This window comes from Nyctereutes procyonoides, unplaced genomic scaffold (genome assembly GCF_905146905.1).
Source record: "Nyctereutes procyonoides isolate TBG_1078 unplaced genomic scaffold, NYPRO_anot_genome, whole genome shotgun sequence".
NCBI classification, from domain to species: domain Eukaryota; kingdom Metazoa; phylum Chordata; class Mammalia; order Carnivora; family Canidae; genus Nyctereutes; species Nyctereutes procyonoides.
In genome coordinates, this window is record NW_026575139.1 from 31419438 (window position 1) to 31442055 (window position 22618).

At 35.7% G+C, this 22618-nt stretch overlaps 1 protein-coding gene across 5 annotated transcripts in view; it reads right to left on the reverse strand.

Annotated features, from left to right (window-relative positions):
- Positions 1 to 22618, reverse strand: part of GPHN (gephyrin) — a 636471-nt gene that overhangs the window by 41769 nt on the left and 572084 nt on the right. For all 5 annotated transcript variants that reach the window (XM_055303645.1, XM_055303644.1, XM_055303642.1 and 2 more), the window contains one exon: positions 12439 to 12560. In XM_055303645.1, coding sequence (XP_055159620.1) covers positions 12439 to 12560 — 122 coding nt within the window. The remainder of the gene's footprint in view (positions 1 to 12438; positions 12561 to 22618) is intronic.

A 22618-nucleotide genomic window follows, 5' to 3' on the forward strand; every position in this document is an offset into this window, starting at 1 on the left:
TCTGCTGGAAATAGGGGAAGATGGAAAGGAGAGGAAGCACTTTTGAAATACATTTACAAACACATGTATAAAACTATACAGCTAAATCTAAATGAACAATGATCAGATAAACTGGGAAATTACAATGTATGTACTAAAAATGGATTTCCCCAAAGTTGTAGAAACACACTGTAAAAGAGAACTTAATAGTAGTTTAGAATTCAAAGCATTTTCTCAGCAATATCTAGAAGCTTAGGGATTCGAGGAAATGAAGAAAGTGAAAGTTCACTGGTATAGGGACACAGAGGAAATAGGAATGCCTTGGAGGAGGGATATAGTTAACATCTTTTAAAAAATATAATGGTGGAAAGAATAGTGGAGAAGTGTATATTTGATTATGAATATATGAAATTAGAAGGAAAGTATAAGGAGAATGGTAAAGTATAGCACACCTTCCAAAATAGTAAGGGGGCAAAAGGAAACAAATAGTACCTGGATCAAACTAACAACAGGAAAAAGGACAAGGAGGAAATAACAAAATTGAATACATTGCAAAAATAAGATGGAAGAAAAAACATTAAGGGAATAATTTATAGCAAACTTCATGGTACAGCAAAATAAACTTTATATCAGGATCAGTGTTATAGTAATTTAAGGCTGGTGCAAAATTGAGGCTTTTTTTTTTTAAAAGCTCAAATTTCATTTGAATGTCATTCACAAAGGATACACTAAAAAATGAAAGACTGAAAAACACTGATAGGGCAAAAAGACACCAGCCAAGTTTAAATAAGCAAAAAATCAGGACTGGAATATTAATGTCAAAGTGGAATTTAAGTTAAAAGAACTAAAAAGGATAAAGAGAGGCAACAAATTGTGATAAAAGGCAAATTTGTAAATTTGATATAATGTATGGCTCTCTGAGAAGACAAGGTATCATTTTATCTAGGTTTCTTGATTGCCCTGCCAAATCCCTGCACATCGTAGGCACTCAATAAATAAACTTAATTAACCCTGGCCTCAACTCAATCTACAGTAGCTTTGGGAATAGAGAGTGTACCACTATTACAACTATAATGTAATATAATAATATTGTCTGCAGATGGAAGAGAAGATACTACTTAGCATTTATATAATCATAAATAGTACTTTCTTTGAAAGGTTGTCACACAGAAGAGGGAGTAAATTTACTTGGTATTGGTCCAGAGGGCAGAATTAGGGCTAATGGATGGAAGAAACAGGGTTAAAGACTTTGGCTCAGTGTAATGCAAAAACATCCTCACCACAACAGTCATTCAACAATAGAATGAGCTGCCTCATAATGCAAATAAGATCTTTCTCACTAAAAGCATCAAACAAAAACCTGATGGCTAGCTGTTAGAAATTTCTCTAATTCCTCCACTGTGTGAAAGACTGGATTTAGCTAACATCAGAAGTTCCTTTCAATTTTAAGATACTGCAATCCTATGGAAATAACTGAAATTAATGTTATTTTCTTTTCACATATAGACTGAAGCAGAGAGGGAGAAACTGACTACAGCACTGAAATATATTCATCTTGCAGATCAGACTTTTCTTTCTCTCACTTTCTGAACATTAGGAGCATTTGACTATTTGACTTGAGTAAAAAAACCAAAACCTAATCAAACCAAACCAAACCAAAAACAGGCACTTTTCCTCCCAAAGCTATGACATTCACTTTCAGCTTGGGAAATGGCTACCAATAATAATAACTATACTCTCCCTGGAATTCTAACTTAACTGTAATTTAATTGGACATCAAAGAAGCCTAAACTCAACAGAAAGTAGATAAAAGAGCAAGGTAAAGCATAACTCAAAATAAATCTCAGAGAGTGCAAGAGAAGTATTCATGAGAAGCTTTCTCAATACTTTATATACTTCAATTTCCATGAAAGTAGAATAATTCTAGAAGGTATGATATCTTTTGACTATATCATCTTTTCAGATTTCAGAGGGCTTTGGGAGCCCACCTTCAGTTCAGACTTTTTTTGTTTTTTAAAGTTTGTGTTGGCCTTAAATTATTATAATCTTGACTCTGACATTTTTTCCCCCTTTATCAGGAAGTCTACTATAAAATTCAAAACCAAGACAGAGGCTTTACCCAAGTTTAGATTTTATGGATTTCAGACACAGCATTCAGAATGTAAATGCAGTTTTATTTTAAAATATTTAATATAAACACACAGATGGACAACAGCTGCTAATTAGTTTCCTGTTTCATCTGTTACACCAACTGTGAGCTGTATCATTTTAAGATGAGTGAAGATGACAGTGGGAAAGTGAGAAAAATTCTAGGATTTGGAGATTAAGGAATAATGCCAGTTGACAATACCAAGAGAACAACAACAACAACAACAACAACAAACAACAAAAACCCCAGTTCACAACAACAACAACAACAAACAACAAAAACCACAGTTCTGGACATACACCAGTCATATACTAATTTCATCAGAGGTCAAGGATACATTCCTCAACTACACATGTTTTCTGGGCATCTATTTCATGTACTGAATTAAACTCCATACTACATTTAAGCCATCACATAGTCCTTTGGTTCCAATGGGTGTTCAGGCACTATAAAGTCATGGAAAGACAGAGGAAAGCATGGTCCCTGTCTTTAAGTTTATAAGCCAGTGCAGAAAATATATGACAAAAATATAGGAAAATGAATGAAATAAGCAATGAAATTAATATTACTGGTTGAATTCAAATACATTAATTAAAATGAAAATATAGGGATCCCTGGGTGGCGCAGCGGTTTGGCGCCTGCCTTTGGCCCAGGGCGCGATCCTGGAGACCCGGGATCGAATCCCACGTCTGGCTCCCGGTGCATGGAGCCTGCTTCTCCCTCTGCCTGTGTCTCTGCCTCTCTCTCTCTCTCTGTATGACTATCGTAAATAAATAAAAAAAAAATTAAAATGAAAATATATATAAAGGTAAAATGTATAAATGTTGAGTGGGGCAGAATGATCAGAATTGGCATGGGAAAATCAGGAAAGGCTTTCTGGAGGAGATTACTTTCTAAGTAGGAAAACAATTTCTAAAAGAACAGTAATACCTAGAGGTCATTTTAAGAAGAATGAGTAACATTAACTGTAATAACTCTTAAGGGTGAGAAAGGCAAGTGTAATAGCCACCAAGAAAGTCTGTTCCTGAGAGTGGGAAGAATCTCTTGTCAAACACATTTGGGAAGTAGAATATTTTTGCTTGGCCAATAGAAAACGAGAGACTTCTCTTAATAAATAAATCTATTTAGAAATCTATCAGAAAATAAATCTATTAGTTGACTCAAAAATTAAAACTTTACATTTTGAGCAGAAAAGTACTTATTTCATAAGAGAAGAAAGGCAGTTTATAAAGATGACAAGAACTAATTAAATTTGGATCTAAATTTAGATCCCTGACAGTTAGACATTTCTGCTTTTAGAACATTAGGTAAATACTAAGATGTTAGGATATGTTCAGTGCACATACTGGAAGATGTAAAACACTGGGCTTTGCCCGAATAATCACTAGACTGTGAAGTCTACCTTGATAAACCCCTTTTAAATGTGCCAGTCTTATAGAATTCAGTTTGTTATCTCAGTGCTTACTCCCTTTCTGTTTCATGCTTTAATGTGAAGAGGCAGCTTCACAAATTGGCAGCAACAGAAGTAGGCAATTCAAATCCAAAACACCAATCTGTGACACAGCCAAGCAAGCCCAGCATGATTTGAGTGGGGCAGGCTCTGCGATGGCAATTTTCCAGAAGGGGGAACTCTTTCCATAATTATGGGAATTTCTCAGCCCTTCAGGCCTTGCAAGGCTAGAAGGTCTAAGTCAGCAGTTGGAAGCTACATTACCAAGCTGTTTCAAAACTGATGTAAAAATATAAACAGCTCGATAGTTAAAATCAGTTTTAGACATGATATAAATTCAGTAAATGCGGAACTTTAAGAAATCTTCCCTAAGTGGATTCTGTGTATTTGGATCATGATTACTGCCTATTATACTTAAGAGGTAAATATATAACATCATCTATTTAAGCCTGAAGGAGCAGCTCCCCAACTTTTTAAATTACAGGCTTCATAAATCCATTTGGAATGCTACTCCCTCTACCATTTTATGTTTTTCTTCAGAAATATAAAACGAATTATCTCAGCCATAAACCTTTTGGGGGATGTGTCTCAGTCACTAATGCAATTCTGTTGTTAGTGCCATACTTTCTGGTCTGTTCCTATGGCTAAGGTTTTTGGACTCACTGTGAAGGGACCCTATAAGATTCTTCTGGACAGTTGTATATTTTCTAGGTTCCATGAAAAGAGGGTGGTATAGAAAAAAATGGCAAGGCTATCTAATCTAGGAGATATATCCCTATTAAGTACCATGCATAAAAGGTTACCAAGACACACCTTCAACATCCTAGCCTTCATTGAGCTTATGGGCTGGTAGGAAAGAAAACAACCTTGACTTAATAGAAACAAATCCTTTTTCCTCCCTGTTTAAATAACAAAAATAGCAATTTCTCTAAGAAATTTTATCAGGAAAGAGAGGAAAGGGCAAAGGAAAAAAAAAGAGAAAAATAGAGAAGAAGCTATGTGCTCAAATCATGACTATTTTAACCAAGTCTGGCCATGATTATCTTGGCTGGAACTTAGAGTATACTCTACTCATTTACCTATCCAAACTTCCTCATTTACTATAGACTCTTCCCCATATTACGGAAACAGTAGTAGCTCATGCTCCCTAGAAAGACAAAAGGAGACTTACAGGTTATTTAACCAGCCATGGAGAAAGGAATACTAGGGCATCACTATTCCATATTCAAGGTAGAAATAGGATGGTGCTTAGAAGGAGTGTATCCCTATAAACTCACACCAATTTGTGCCAATTAGAAATCTCTAGATTTGATCAGTTTCAAATTCAGGTCAGACTCAGTTCTCTCTCCTTTTCTGTTACCCCCTGACATTTACTAAATAGCTACCATGTGCTGACACTCACTGTTCTAACTCCTGAGGATACGACTTGTTTGAAAACTTGTTTTACATGCCTACCAACAGTTAAGGACAGCAGTTGTTTTATTTACCACTTCACCTCTGTTATCAACATAGCTTTGTATATGTCAGACACTCAACAAATGGTCATAAAATGGATAAAATAAAAATTTAAAGATACTTCAAATAATTATGGGTATATGCCAAGATTTAGTTATACAGGTGTTTATTGTATAATTAAGAAAGGTTAGGTACAACCTAATATCTGACAACAAAGGACTGTATAAATAAATAACATTAAACTTTATACTGAGAATAATATATAGGCATTTAAATGATATTGCAGAGGACTATGTAATAATAATATAGACAGATATTTATGATACACTGAGTGAAAAAGAAAAGTTAAAATAAGACTATGACTCCTCTGTTTTCGTATACTCCCACACATATGAACTGTACACACAGAGAATCGAAGAATGGAAGAAAAGTAATACTGGGTAATGGGATTAGGTATTAATTTCCTTTCTTTGCTTTTTTTGGTGAACGTATATTCTCTAAATTTTCTTCGTTAAACATTCATTTGTTCTAAGATTAAAAAGTTAAATTAAAAATGTACACTAGAACATTTAGAACAATGGCCCAAGTGCATAACAGAACTGGGCCAGGAAGAGAAGATGATTATGTTTTCTCCAATCTAAAATCTTTCAAAGTCTTACCATGAATTACTCTGCAAACCGTATTAAAAGATACCACGTAGTCAGTGCAAAGCTGACAACTTCAGGTAAGTCTTTTTTGCACAGCTGATTTGTAACTCACAGGTTATGTTCCCAGAGTCTCTACATAAAATTGGTTGTATGGAACTTAGAACAAATTTCTAAATAAACATCTATAAGTACTATAGATGGTGGGTATGATTCGAGGGTAAACAAACCAACCTTAATTTAGCTCATAATGTTATTAGTATACTGCTGAATTACTCTTTAGTACTAGCCTAAATTATGGAAGCAAGATGGAAGACTGAAGAAAGAATGCTGTAAAGCATTTTCTTATGATATCTTCCTACCTACCTTTCTTTAGTCTTTTCCTGCTGTCAAACGTACTTCTTGCTAGACCCCCAGTATCTTGCTATGCTAAGAATCTGATGTGGTCATGCTTAGTTAAGAGTTTGCCCTCTGCCAAAGAACTTCAAGTTCTAAGTGATTTGCTTCTGTTCATTCAGGACAGTGGATTTACCCAGATGTTGGATGTCTGGTTTAAACTCATGTACATTAATATGCAAACAACTCCTTCTCAGGTAAAATGCTCTTTAACACAGTTGGATCTTTAAATATTAGATTATTGGAAAATACAGCAAAGTGAATAGAACACATTTAGTTAGTGTATGGGTTATCTGGGCTTAATAAAACATGTCTCTTCAATAGGCTGTATCTTTAGGGTTGGGGAACAAGGAGATTAATTGTACTACTAAACTGTTCTCGTTCTTCCATGCCTTTCACCCTTTCACTTCTCAAAATGCTTTTTTCCCCTTCCCTTCTCTTAAGGTAGTGACGGAGGAGCTTTATATGGTGAGTAGGAAAAGGTAATAATAGGGGTGACCATTTGTGAATCTAAGTCATTCGTAAGTGGAGTAATATAGGCCTGACTACCAAATTGTCATATATTCACATTGTGTGCATGCTCTCTTCCCATCTTTTCCTCTCTCCTTCATCCTCCCACTCCTTGTAGAAGATATGGTGAACTTGTTATAACTAATTACCCAAAAGTAATAAATGCTGCAAAAGCAGCCCCAGCAGCTGTGGGAAGAAAGGTAAAGGAAAAGATTATAAAAGGAAGACCATAATAAATCCTCCTGCCATTTTTCCCATGTCTAAAATCTATGTATCACCTAAAGATTTGGATTTTGTCATTCAAGTCCTTATATAGCTCATTTATAATTACAGAGTCAATATGTAATTCACAATTTAAACTAAATTTTCCTCTCTGGCTTTTGAAATGTTCATAGCTACTATTTACTAAGGGGTTTTATTTATTATAAATGGAGGCAGCCTATTTAGTTTAACCTTAATATTAATGAAATGTGGATGATAACTCCAGTTAAAAGGGTAATAGGATGGTAGAGCAAAAGAAGGGACCTTGAAGTTAAGACAGGCCTGGGTTGAACTTACTCTGCCTTTTACTAGCTGTATGACTTTGTATGGGTTGATTTTTTTAAGCTTCAGTATTATTATCTCCAAAATGGGGATAGCCAGCTCTGTATTTCAAGAGACTTAAATAGGATACATACATGAAAGAATGTACTTAGTGATATATATATATACACACACACATATATGTAATGGGTAATATGTATGTATGTAATATATGTATATATGTGTGTATATTACAAATATAATAAATATGTAATACATATATTGGTTAATATATAGGATAATATGTAATATATATCTATATATGTAATGGATAATATGTAATATGTATATATGTGCATATATGTATATATATATACATATGTAATGGGTAGTGCGTAAAGACTGACATGTTTGCAGTAAGGAGACTAGAGATTGGCTAGGGAGGACGGAGAAGGAGTGGATCAGAATTGAAAACTTTCCTCGTACTCATAACTGTCTTTTTAATCTCTGTAGTATCAAAGACTGGTACAATGCCTGACAGAGCATAATCCCTTGTAAAACTTTGTTGAATTATTAGAGTCTGATTATCCATATATAATATAATCTCAATTCTCCCACAGGTACAGAATATGCACTTTAGAAAGGTAGCGGAATAGAGGGTGACTTAGAGGGGAATAAGACTTGTGGCATGGAGACCAGTTAAGATACTAGTGTCATATGTCTAGGCAAAAATAAATGGAACCCTGAAATAAACCAGGATGGTAGGAATGAAGATATGGGAATGTAGAGAAGAAACACTAAGGAGGGAAAGTCTATATGACTCAAGTATAGGGTGAGTGAAAGAGAGGGGCTGTGATGACTCTTGTTCAGGTTTCTTCTGGCTTGGGTGACTGGCTTGTGGCAGTCACTGAGACAAAAGAATGAAAGGAAACGGAACAGGGAGGTAGGGGGGAGGGGCAGTGAGAGAGATGGGGCATGGTGAACTTAGTTTTGGACAAGTTGAGTTTGCAGCATCTATTGAACTTAAAAGAAAATGCACTTAGTAAGGAGGTTGATCTAGGCATGAGCTCAAAACAGAGATAAGATTTGGGAGTCATTAGCATAAGGAATTAGAAGGACAGAAAGCCAAGAGTGAGCCACGGGGACCCCAAATTTAGGGAAGGAGCATAGGAAGAAGAGTACAAAAACCAAGAAAGGATAGACTACAAATGGAGCATGAAGAAATGGAAATCATGTATTGCTAGAGAGGGATGTAAAATTGTAGTGGAGAGACCAAATAGTGGATTTTGTAGGTATTTTATTTGTGCTTATAGTCACATATCCTTTTGATGAGGTTTTGTGATCCAGATGAAGAGAAATCAACATTGACACTCTTCTGTTCTGTGTAATAGCCTTTACAATGTCTTTTGACTTAATCTCTTTTTAAAAAACTCTACTCCCACATGTGAGTTTAAACTCTGGAACTTTCCAAAACATTTTTATTACTAGTCTATAATTTCTGGTACATTTTAGCACATATAATTGCAAAGGCATGATCTAATGTCTGCTACTGCTTTGTATCTTCAATAGCCTTCGTGTTAAAATCCATAGTAGATGAATGATTAAATTGACAAAATCCTTATTATTTTCTGTGATCCATGGACTAGCAGCTTGGTATCCTTGGGAGTTTGTTAGAAATGCAAAATCTTGGCCCACCTCACTTTTGTTAAATCAGACTCAGCATTTTAAATAAGATCTTCAGGTGATTCTCATAGGTACATAACACATACTTCCCAACTAAACAATTAATAAACAAATTATATTTTTCTTATTTCTAGTCCATCTTCAACTTTAGCCCATGTGATATACCTTGTTTAAATTATCTTTCTAAATACTGGTTATTTCAATTCTGCTTTTAAAAAAAGTTTAAAATTAAGTGAGTTGGGTCTGCTTGGATTACAAAGCCTTTCAAAATCTGGCCTTAAATTTCTACCAAATTGACCTCTATTATCCTTCTTCCTGAACCTCCTGCTTTAATCAGTCTAGCCTGACCCGAGTAGCTGTTTATTTCTACTTCTCTACTCCATTTTATTCTTCTATTTTTTGTTCATTCCTCATTTCCTACTCAACACACTTTCTTTTTCTAACTATACAAATTCTATTCATTCTTCATGTTTTAGCTAAAATTGTACCTAACCACTAAACCTAATCACTCTAGCACATAGTGATGATTCTCTTCTGACATATTTATAGTTATTATTTTGTCTTCATAATGATAGCAAAGAATTGTAGATTGTTAATTTCAAGAGTTAATCCCATTTCACCTCTGCCACTAACTTGTATAATGCTAGGCAAGTTATTTAATATCTCTGAGTTTCAAAATTTGTCTTTTTAAAAAAAACTACCAGGAACCCCAACAGTATTGTGTTCCACACGTTGTGAGAAACTATCTTATGAAATATATCTTAATGTACATAAAATATTTATACATGAATACTTTTAAAATACAGTTGTTAATTCTCAGGTATCTGAAGCACCCTATCTATAATCTTCACTATACTCTAGTTTTAAATAAAATGTACAATAAGCAAAGGCAAAATTTAGCCCAATTTAATCCAAGTAAGTTATAGAGTCTTAATCTTCAATTTTAACATTTATCATTAAAGTTATGGTTGGTGATAAGAATAAGAGTGGAGAAGTAGAATCATAGAATTGAAAACTTGACACCAGCCTTTTTTTAAATATAAGAATAGAGCTCTTACTTCCTACTTTTATCTGTCATAGCTGAGCAGGGGTTCTGGGCTTGCTGACATTCTTGAGCTATTTCTCTTCCTGCTTTACACAAAGTGTAGTTTCTCCCATGACCCTCTTGTTTCCCTGGAGAGCTTCACAGAGAGGCTTCTGTATAACATTTGCTTTCATTAGCAAAAGGCTACATAGGAATGAGAAGAATGAAGAGGGAGGCAACCTTCACAGAGTATCAACAAGCTGAGATTAAATGTACCTTGTTCTCTTCGCTAAACTCCCAGCATAGATTTCCATTAGAACAGTTATAAAATCTTTCCACCCACATTCCACCTCTGCATTCTAAACCATTTACACGGGCCTCTTCAATATAGCACTCTAAGACTGAGAGAGTCTAGATTTGCATTGTTGTATTTTTAAAAATTGTTCAGTTTTATGGAAGATATTTCCATCGGAGAAAAGGATATACACTAGAGATTTGCATATTCTCACAATTGCCTATATCTTGCTTATTATTTTATTGTTCTTTATATGCTGTTTTCAAAGTACATTTTGGAGTTATATGTAATATCGATACTAATTATTAGTAAATGTCTCTCATAAATCAACAGTTTGGGCCCCAGACAACTAAAATTATTAGCATATCAACATGAGGCTTTCAATGGTGTACTGACAGCATATAGAGTATATCAAGTAAGCATTTTTTTTTTAAAGATTTTTATTTATTTATTCATAGACACAGAGAGAGAGAGGCAGAGACACAGGCAGAGGGAGAAGCAGGCTCCATGCAGGGAGCCCGATGTGGGACTCGATCCCGGGTCTCCAGGATCACACCCCAGGCTGCAGGCGGCGCCAAACCGCTGCGCCACCAGGGCTGCCCTCAAGTAAGCATTTTTTTAAATACAAAAGTACAAAGATTGGAGGAGTGGACAGAATTATAGTCCAGAACAGCTTAAGGCAAAAGATGAAAAAAAAAACAAAAACAAAAAAACCCCACACAAACAAGCTTCTTTTACCTTATAATATTTCTTAGAGTTCATTAATGCACTTGAAGGCAGGGCCAGAGACAGTTGTGGATGGGAAACAAATCCTAAACGATCTGGTGAGTTGTCCTCTAGAATTTCAGGACCTGCTCTGTGCTTTTGGAACTCTTGGGTTCCTCTTATCTCTTTTGGGAAGTTAATTTTTGTCCTCTTTAAAGGTGTATCTACATCAGGATAACTTTTAGGTTTATATGAAAGGACAAGTTATTGGTCAAGCCCAACTTCAAATAACCACTCCACCCCCCCCCTTTTTTTTCCCCAGTGGGTTTTTTCTATTCCCTTCTAAGGGCTAGGGAACCTGGGTCAGGGTGATACTAAGTAACTTGTGACACTGTCTTCACCAGCATGGGTTCTAAGTTGGCTGGCTACTTAGCTATGACCTTCTCTAGAACTAAGCATCCAAATAAATACAAATGGTGAAGATTTAAAAAGTAATGGCATTTGAAAATATGTCTAAATAGCCTCTATTTCAATATCCTCGAGAAAGAAAAAAAAACAGGAGGAAAGAAGAGAACTTTAAAAAGTGAAAGAACATAAAAGCTACTCCTTTTCATGTTATTGGTAGGATGCTGTGTCCAAGGTTTGCATTATGTTGTGTCTAGGTTGAGCTTAAGCTGGGGTATAGGTGTCAGAGCAGATCTTGTGAAATGGTAAGTAAGGCAGAGCCTCTTCAAAAGCACATTTGCTGGAAAATTCCTACCTTGCTCTGGGGAAGAAGGATTCAGACAGACTGAACTTTACTTAGTTACAAAGTAACTAAGTGATACAAAGTGATAAAGGAAAGGGGCAATTATGGGCAGCAGATACATCATGCTTCACTCAGATTTGTCTCCTACCTCTGTCTCCACCAGGCTGACCTTTGAGGATGACTAAAAGCAGGCATGCCTCTTGTGAACTGGAAATCCTGGTGAGAGAGGGCTGAGTAGTGCTACATGGTAGTGGGATGCTCAGAAAGAGCAGACTTGCTTTTGATCACATGTAAAAACCCTGCTGGAAGTTCGTAGAAATCCTTGGGGAATTTAGCAGAGGGCTGAATTAATTTAGAATATAGAGTAACATGCTCTTAGATATGGGCAATTCTAGGCAATGTGCCTCCCTTTGTACTTATAAGTGGATGAAGCCTAGAGTAACTTGGGTTACATAAGATACCAAAAAATCAATATAAAAATCTTAGGAAACAATTGTACTTAAATTGCAAAGGAGCAGTTAGTGTTAATTTTAACATTCTTTATCTTCTTATTCATATCTTTCCTGCCTTTCTTGAGATAAGTGAGTGTAAACAGGAATAATACTATCACCATTAATTCCATTAGAATAAAGCCAATGCAAACAAAAAAGATCCTTGTAAACTTAACATACTCATAGAAGAGCAAAAATATTTCTCCTGTTGTAATAGACAATATCTATCCCAAAAGGACATAGACGTGTTCATAGGCTTCTGGAGAATGAGATGAGTGAAAATTATGGTATTAATTTTTTGTCTCTTTAGCAACAGTTCTACCTAGTTAGTACTCCCAAAATTCAAATGTGTACAATAACAACTTCCAAATAAAATCCAATACTTACTTGTCTCCCACAATTCCCAAGTTGATTGTGGGGTAACCATGTTCCTGAATTGTTGCTAAGAGGGTTGAACGATTGCTGTCTCGAATCTTTCCTGGTAAGAGGTCATCTTCAGGATTTAGCAGCTACAAAGCCAAAAAAACCACCACAAATTATTCTCTTAGGATAATATTGACTATGGTTAATGGAAAAGAAATAGATCTAGTAAGCAGAGTTTACCTTACCTAACACCTACAACAATATCTGGAACATAAAAGATACATGCCCAAGAGATCTCTGAATAAATATTGAGAGTACAGGAGATTGAAAAAAATGTTCCTCCAGAATTAAAAAGCATGCAGAAATTTAAATGGTGACTAAACAGCAGGCCAAATATCATACCTGCTTTGGATACAATTTGACAATAATGCTCTGTAGATTGGCCTTCCCAGTGGTTGTTCACCACGGTAAACTAAATAAAGTAACTTCCTTTTTCCCTTCCAATAATATTTTCCAGTTTGTCTTTCAGTGAGAATATCTGAGGTAGAGATTATGTGACATGATATTCTCAAGTATGAAGAGAAGGATTGTTTATATATTTTGTCTCCAGCTTTTTTATCTTTTCTGAAGTGAGATCAACAGTACCAAAGAAGTCAAACTTATTTGAAGAAGAGGGAGACAGGCGTCTTGTCTCTCTATTAGAAAATTTAAACAAGTAATACTTAACTAGATATATGCACAATTATTCCATGACTCTGAATTGAGTCACTCTTTAGAGATTTAATATCTATCATTATGTGTCTATGAAAAAAGTTATTAGAAGCTTATTCTATGTTAGGATGTTCCAGTGAGGCAGTGTGGTATATAGTAGGAACAGCTTGGGATTCAGACAAGATTCAAATTCAAGTTACCCAAACACATTACCCCTAATGTTCTCATTTATAACATATAGTAATAGTAACTACCTTGAAAAGTAGTTGTTAGGATTGACTGAGGTAACGAACACTTAGTTAATATGGGTAAATATATAATAAATATGATTCTCTTCCTAAAAAGCACTTGTTTTACCAATTGCTCTCATATTGGTAAATGCTATAATAGATGCTAGATGCTATAATAGATGGAATTATAGTCTATGGTGTGAATGCAGATTTAGATTAGATTATAAAATACTTAAGAGGTAGGGGTCCTTAACACATGCAGACACACCAACATACAACTTTAATTTATACATCAATTTCAAGATGGACTTTGATTTCAGAAATATAAAATGAAAAAAAAAGTACATATTGGAAGTGAGGAAATCTGGAAAATTATCTTAGGAGGTTGAAGGCAAGCCTGCACCTTTCAAATACTTAGACTGTTAATATGACTAATACCCAAGGCTTCATATCTCAGTTCTCCCAAACAATAACTGCTAGCCCCTTCAATCTTCCTTCTGATTCATTGGTGATACCAATGAGTGGCAGGCCCTTTGGCTTTACATTGGAAAAGTAGTAGCTTTGCAACCAACTGTCCCCTTAAAATAATCTTAATCAGTGTCACTGAGAGTCTTCCTTTCAAATACTGCATTAATTTAACTTAATCAGATGCCATGTGACATTGCAACTCACTTTCATCCTTAGTCACTGGCAGCACTTAGAAAATTGCTATTGCAGTGGTAATATAGATTAATTTTCTGATCTTAATTAACACACAGTTATTGAAGTCATTATAACTTTATAAAGGCCAAGGCTTACAGCTCTTGAACTCCATTAATTAGACAAGTTGCTTCAGAAAGAAAACTGTGTGGTTATATAATTTTTTTTCACAAAAGGGTACCACCAACTAAATAATAGTCCCTGTTACTAAGGTGTTTTCTTTGCCATTCACAAGTTCCTTTCTGTTATTTTGCTGCAAACAGTTCTAGAATTAACAGAACAGTTAAAGATCATTGGACAACTGGTTATTTATCTGTAAAATTGACATAACTAAATAATATCTGGTTAAATGAAGGTGTGGGATTTACAATGCATTTTAAATATTTTCAAAGCAAATAAACAATTGAATGGGAGTATAAGTCCGAATATAGGATAGATTCACAATATTTCCTTTTAAAACTTAATTGTATTTTCTGGTATCATATACTTCTAGTCATCTTTGAAATGATACCTGAAACTTGTCACAGTTAAAATACAAAAGAAAGAAAAATACAAAATAAAATAACACATAACTCATTATCTCCATACCTTGTTACTTTCCTGTGTATCATGTATTAAATTTCAATTTCTTGTTTCTGTTCTTATCAATGGTGCCACTGTCTTTCCAGCTTTCACAAATTTAACTTTTGATTCTTTTAATTTCCCTTTCTAGTCCACTATCTTCCCAAAGATCACAATCCTTAAGAACATCCTAATGTATCTCTTCCTTGACCCTATGTTTTCAATCACTATCTTACCACAGCCTCTCCTCCATTTCAGACATTCAGCATGTCTCAATGTTTGCAAATCCTTGTAATTGGCTATCACACCTACAAACTCTTTCCTCCTGAGAAATAAAACAGAAACACCAATTTGCAAAACTACTACTTGCATAATAGATAAACTATGAAATCAAGACATGTAACTCAAACAACTATCTTAAAGTCAAATTGCTTTAATACAGGGCAGCCTGCGTGGCTCAGCGGTTTACCGCTGCCTTCAACCCAGGGCCTGATCCTGGAGACCCCAGATCAAGTCCCACGTCCGGCTCCCTGCATGGAGCCAGCTTCTCCCTCTGCCTGTGTCTCTGCCCTTCTCTCTCTTTGTGTCTCTCGTGAATAAATAAATAAAATCTTTAAAAAAATTTTGCCTTAATACAAACTTGTTTAGACTTATATGCTCCAAGGCCATGGACAAATTGAGACCATGATAACTCCACATGGACTCATGTGCTCCAAAGATAAGAGTGTTTCAGCAACTCATCTATTTTGTAAATCTGATTAGTCTCTGCCTAGACCTTACTTATTAACTGCTACCTTAAAATCACTCCCAATTCTCATGACCAACCTCAGTTCTCAGAATCCTGTAACTATCCTTCTATAATTTCTTCCTTTTGGGACACTACTGGGAATGTGCCACAGTGATGCTCTCCCTTGCTCAGAAACTTTAATATATACTGCTTTGCATGATCAATAGGTTTCCCTGGTGGTCATTGTATTAAGACTTTTCATAGTCATGGGGTCCCACCAAAACTTAGGCAAGACCTCTTGCTAACAGTATTCTCATGTTGGTTACATTGCACTTCATGAAGGTCTCTTAAGCCTCTTTGCTCTGGAGATTCTTTGCCTGTAAATCTAGTGCTTACTTAAGGTCTAATTCTTTTTTTGTTGAGCTCCCAAAACTAGCTGATATTTATTTTGTTTTTTGTAAGAATAAGGTTCCAATGACTATTTGGTTATCAGATCAAATTTGTTTCAATTGTTTTCCTTGTGAAGGTGCTAAAACATTCATTTGATGCTAATCATTTTATTTGTCAGCAAAAAAGATGTAGCTTTTTTGGCTACATTGTTGTGTGTCTGTAAGAATTTTTCTTTATGTGTGAGAAATTGGCTTTGGAAGAGATCTCTACCCATTTCTGCTAATTTTTAGGGTTAGCTATTAGGGATTCAACCTTAGTGGAAAGGACTTTAAACATAACATATAAGCAATATTTTCCCATTTGACTGATTTTAGCTAATGAATTCCTGGGTTCATCTAATAATAAACTTGTGCCACCTCTTGGCATAACTCTGGCTTTTTAAATTTTTTTTTTTGCATTTATCTATCTAAAAAGCATAAATTCAAGGTGCTTCGGTGGCTCAGTCAGTTCAGTGTCTGACTCTTGCTTTTGGATGTCTTGATCTCACAATCACGAACGTGAGCCCTGTGCTGGGCTCCACACTGGGTGTGGAGCCTACTTAAAAATAAATAAATAAATAAAAAGCATAAATTCATCAAGAACAATCTGTAATTCCAGTGGTCATTTTGGAGTACATAAGACATGACCACATTTATCTACTTAAAAGCACGTTGAGAACAAAAGGGAATACAATTATGTATATTCAATGATTAGTATTTTTATTGTTATGCCAAGCTTCAAAATGAAGCTTAAATAAAAATGTAAAAAATTTAAAATTGTTTTGTTCAACCCTTACTAGGTTCTCTCTCTCCTTTCTAAAAGAGAAATCACTTACCTTATTTTAAGAAACATCCTTCTTTGTTTCTATTCTTCAGAGATTTAATGCTATTTTTTAAAAAGATTTTATTTATTTATTCATGGGAGACACACAGAGAGAGGCAGAGACATAGGCAGAGGGAGAAGCAGGCTCCCTGTGGGGAGCCTGATGTGGGACTCAATCCCAGGATGCCTGGATCATGACCTGAGCCAAAGGCAGATGCTCAATCACTGAGCCACCCAGGTGCCCCATTCCTATGGTCTTGATTGAATTGCGAAAGGTCCTAAGATTAGTTATAACGACTGTCCTTTTTTTATCTTTTGAAATGGGTTTGAAATGCTTAGTCTGCATCTAAGACTTTTTCCCTCTTTGTAAAGGGAAAATAATCAGACTTTTATAGTGGTCACTAACTCTTTTCATATACCTTGCAAGCAGCTCCCTCATACATTCCTACTTTTCTTTCTCTCTTTTCTAAAAAACATAATTAATTAATTGATCAAAAACCAATTCTAGTCATTATGAACACAAGTTAGGAATACTCAGATTAAAAAAACAAAACAAAAGAACACTCAAAGTCCAGATAAACAGATCTAACACAAAGAGAGGGGAGAAAAGTCAGATTATAAACTCTAATGGAGCATGTTCTTTATTCTAAATAGCTTTTGATTAAACTCTGGGAAAAAAAGTTTTCTTTTTCTTTTTTTTTATTTTTACAATTTTATTTATTCATTCATGAAAGACACATAGAGAGGCAGAGACATAGGCAGAGGGAGAAGCAGGCTCCATGTAGGAAGCCTGATGTGGGACTGATCGTGGGACTCGGGGATCATGCCCTGAGCCAAAGGCAGACACTCAACCACTGAGCCACCCTGGCATCCTGCAGAAAAAAAGTTTTAATTGAGAGTTAAACTAATTGTCTTGGTTACTGGATTATAAGAAAGATAAAAGAACATTCAGAACTTTCAAACACTATTTAAGAATTTGGTTTATTCTAAGTACAGAAGTTTACAAATTGTATGAAAAAACTCCACATTCTATTTTTATTATGATGACTTTTTGTACAAATTAGACTGATTTGATAATCTTGGGTTAAAAACTGTCCTGTATTTTCTTTCTGACTTTAACAGCATGTAAGAAATTATGCTAGAATGATATTCTAGTTTAATTTTAATCTTTTAAATTTCCTTTACTGGTTTTGCTACAAGATAGCAAAATTTATATTCATCTAATATGAGAATGATAATATGGAAAGTGTGAAAAGAGGCCGATTAGGTCCAAGTCATGCTATCCCAAAATATGGCAATTAGTACCCTGGATGTTTCAAATTGAAGGAATTTGAGAAATGGCATATATAGGAAGGACTTTCTGATTTTCCCCTTAAGCAAGTCATAAAACCCTTATGTGAGAGGTACCTTCCCTATGCCTGGAGGAAAGGAGCATTCTTTCTCTGAAGATAAAGGGACTTGGAGGAATCTGAATGAATAAGCCTTGCTAAGTTTCCCTCAGTTTACTACACTTTCCTCATACCCTTTGTCCTATCATCTTTTCCCATGACTTTCCACTCCTCAATCTAACCTAATATAAAAATGTTCATATATATTTAACATTTCTTTAGGTCTTCATTTTCTTATGAAGGTTCTTATGTCACATAAAACTTAGATAAATGTGCATGCTTTTTTATGGCTAATCTCTTTTGTTACAGGGGTAACAAAATTGAGAATTTGAGACATTTAGAAGATGAATTCTTTTTTTCAAAAAGATTTATTTATTTATTTGAGAGAGAGAGGGAGAACGTGAGCAAGCTAGCATTAGCAGGGGACAGGGGAGGGAGAGAGAGAATCCAAGCAGACTCCCTGTTGGAATGGAGCCCAACGTGGGTTCAATCTCATGACCCTGAGATCATGGCCTGAGATAAAATCAAGAGTCAGATGCTAACCGATTAAGCCACCCAGGCATCCTAATAAATAAATCTTTAAAGAAATATTGTTTTAACTCCAGCTCATTCAGAACTGTAAGAATATATTCACAGAAAGTTATATAGCTAATACAGAGAGGTTCCAGTACTCTTTATCCAGTTTCCCCAATGGTAACATTTTATATATCTATAGACTAATATTAAAACCAGGAAACTGACATTGGCATAAGGTATTTGTAGACTTCTTTGCTACTCTGCCACATTAATAGATTTGTGTAACCTGCCATCTAAAATCAAGACACAGAACTCAAAGATATCCCTCATGCTATGTCTAATAGTCACATTCTTCCTCCTCTCCACTCCTAACCTATGGGAACCAGTAATACATGTTTCATCTTTATAATATGTAATCTTTTAAGATAGATTTCCCCCCCCCATTCAGTATAATACCATTGAAATCCATCCAGGTTGCTGCATGTAGCAACAGTTCATGCCTTTTTATTGCTGTTTCCAGTTATGGGAATTACAAATAAAGTAGACCATTCATATTTAATGTAATTATTGCCATGTTAGGGCTTACATCTGCCATTTTATATTTTGTTTCCTGTTTGGGTTTTTTGTTTGTTTCCTTTTCTTTACTTTTTGCCTTCCCCTGGATTACTTAAATATTTTTAGAGTTCCACTTTGATTCACCTGTATTATTATTATTATTTTAAAAGATTTATTTTAAAGAGACAGAAAGAGAGAGAGAGCACATGCATGGAGGGGAGGGGCAGAGGAGGAGGGAATCCTAAAGCATGCTCCCTGCTGAGTGTAAACCTAGCACAGCTCAATACCAGGACCCTGAGATCATGACCCAAGCTGAAATCAAGAGCCAGTTGCTTATTGACTGATCCACCCAGGCACCCCTCCCCTGTATTATTTTTGAGTGTATCTCTTTTGCAGATTTTTTTAGTAGTTGCAAATAAATATGAATGCTCATCACAGCACTGTCTATTTCGATTGTGAGAAACTGTAAACAAATTATGTATCTAATAATAGTTTGGAGCAGGATTTGGAGATTAGGAGTTACTACTGTACTCGGAAAGCAGTTTCTTGGGTAACGAGCACTAATCAGATTTGGGAGTTTTAAAAGAAAGTGGATAGTTATGAAGGAAAGGCAATGAATGCTGGTCTCTCTTTCAACAAATCTAGTAGTCTGTAGGAGGGGAATAGTGGAGTAGCTCAAGGAGGCAACAGGATGTTTAAATATAGGTTTTCTTATAATAGTGGTAATCTCTGTATATTTGAATGTAGAAGGGGGATGAACCACTAGAGAGAAAACAATCAAACACACACACACAAATAATTAGAAACTAAAGAACAATCTACTTGTGCCTTTAACTTAGAAAGAAGTACCATTTCCTTTTAGACTGGAAGAAAGGAAGACAGCTAAAGGCATGGCGAAAATTTTGGGTTAAAGAGAAGATGAGGATCCCTCATCTAGCTCAGTATGACAAGTATCTCTTAGCTTCATTTTTTTCCCCTAAAGGTGTTGAAGTCATCTGCCAAAACTGAGAGAGAATGGCTGTTAACTGAGGTTTAAAGAAGATACAGATATGCAGCTGATTTCTGTGTATTGATTTTATATTCTGCCATGCTGCTGAATTCCTCTATGAGTTCTAGCAATTTTGGGGTGGACTCTTTTGGGTTTTCCACATAAAGTATCATGTCATCGGAGAAAACTGAGAGTTTGACTTCTCTGCCAATTTGAATGCCTTTTATTTCTTTTTATTGTCTGATTGCTGAGGCTAGGACTTCTAGTACTAAGTTGAACAACAGTGGTGAGAGTGGACATCCCTGTTGTGTTCCTGACCCTCGGGAAAAAGCTCTCCGCTGCATTTCTAAACACTAACAATGAGACAGAAGAAAGAGAAATTAAGGAATTGATCTCACTTATAATTGGACCAAAAACCAGAAGATATCTAGAAATAAACTTAACCAAAGAGGTAAAGGATCTGTATTCTGAAAACCACAAAAACAATTAGGAAAGAAATTGAAGAAGACACAAAGAAATGGAAAAACATTCCATGCTCATAGATTGGAAGAATAAATATTGTTAAAATGTCTATGTTACTGAGAGCAATCTGCACATTCAATGCAATTCCTATCAAAATGCCACTGATATTTTTCATAGAGCTGGAACAAATAATCCTAAAGTTTGTATGGAACCAGAAAAGACCCTGAATAGCCAGAGGAATGTTGAAAAAGAAAACCAAAGCTGATGGCATCACAATGCTGGACTTCAAGCTATATTACACAGTTGTAATCATCAAGATAGTATGGTACTGGCACAAAACAGACACATAGGGGATCCCTGGATGGCTCAGCGGTTCAGTGCCTGCCTTTGGCCCATGGCGTGGCCCTAGTGTCTCGGGATCAAGTCCCACATCGGGCTCCCTGCATGGAGCCTGCTTCTCCCTCTGCCTGTGTCTCTGCCTCTCTCTCTCTCTGTGTCTCTCATGAATAAATAAATAAAATCTTTAAAAAAAAACCCAAACTGACACGCAGATCAATGCAACAGAATAAAGAACCCAGAAATGGACCCTCAACTCTAAGGTCAACTCATCTTTGACAAAGCAGGAAAGAAAGCCAATGGAAAAAGGATAGTCTCTTCAACAAATGGTGTTGGGAAAGTCACAATGTAGAAGAATGAAACTGGACCATTTCCTTACACCATACTCAAAGGTAAACTCAAAATATGTGAAAGACCTAAATGTGAGACAGGAATCTACCAAAATCGTAGAGGAGAATATAGGCAGAAACCTCTTTGACCTTGGCCACAGCAACTTCTTGCTAGACACGTCTCCAGAGGTAAGGGAAACAAAAGCAAAGAGATTTACCCCGAAGATTCAGATGCAATGAAACGCCGGGGCACCTGCACCCCGATGTTTCTAGCAGCCATGTCCACAATAGCCAAACTGTGGAAGGAGCCTCGGTGCCCATCGAAAGATGAATGGATAAAGAAGATGTGGTTTATGTATACAATGGAATGTTACTCAGCCATTAGAAACAACAAATACCCACCATTTGCTTCAACGTGGATGGAACTGGAGGGTATTATGCTGAGTGAAGTAAGTCAATCGGAGAAGGACAAACAGTGTATGTTCTCACTCATTTGGGGAATATGAATAATAGTGAAGGGGAATATAAGGGAAGGGAGAAGAAATGTGTGGGAGATATCAGAAAGGGACACAGAACATAAAGACTTCTAACTCTGGGAAATGAACTAGGGGTGGTGGAAGGGGAGGAGGGCGGGGGGTGGGGGTGAATGGGTGACGGGCACGGAGGGGGACACTTGACGGGATGAGCACTGGGTGTTATTCTGTATGTTGGTAAATTGAACACCAATAAAAATTAATTTATAAAAAAAAATGAACTATTGGAACTTCATCAGGATAAAAAGCTTTTGCACACACATATATATACACATACACACACACACACATACACACATCACAAAGTATGAATACTTACCATTTATATTGATGTGGATGGAACTGGAGAGTACTATGCCGAGTGAAATGAGTCAATCAGAGAAAGACAATTATCAAATGGTTTAACTCATATACGGAATATAAGAAACAAAACAGAGGATCATAAGGGAAGGGAAGGAAAATAGAATGGAAAGAAATCAGAGAGGAAGACAACCCATAAGAGACTAAAATATAGGAAATAAACTGAGGGCTGTTGGAGGGGACGTCAGTGGGGGTAAGGGGTAATTGGTTGATGGGCATTAAGGAGAGCATGTGATGTGATGAGCACTGGGTATTATATACAATTGATGAATTATTGAACTCTACATCTGAAACTAATGATGTATTATATATTGGCTAAATAAGTTTAAATTTAAAAAATAAAAAATAAATTAAAAAAATGAGACATAGAAAAAATTAGGATATACAATGTATAAATTGACAAGACAGTGACATCAGAATTATTGAAGAATTTTAAGTACCACGTTGACATTAAATGGCAGAAATTTGTTGTGGGCCAGGTAATCACAGTTCCTGAATTTTTTTGGTAATGTTTTGTCTGTTTGGGAGCAAAAATGGAGAAAGTAGAGGATGGAGTCA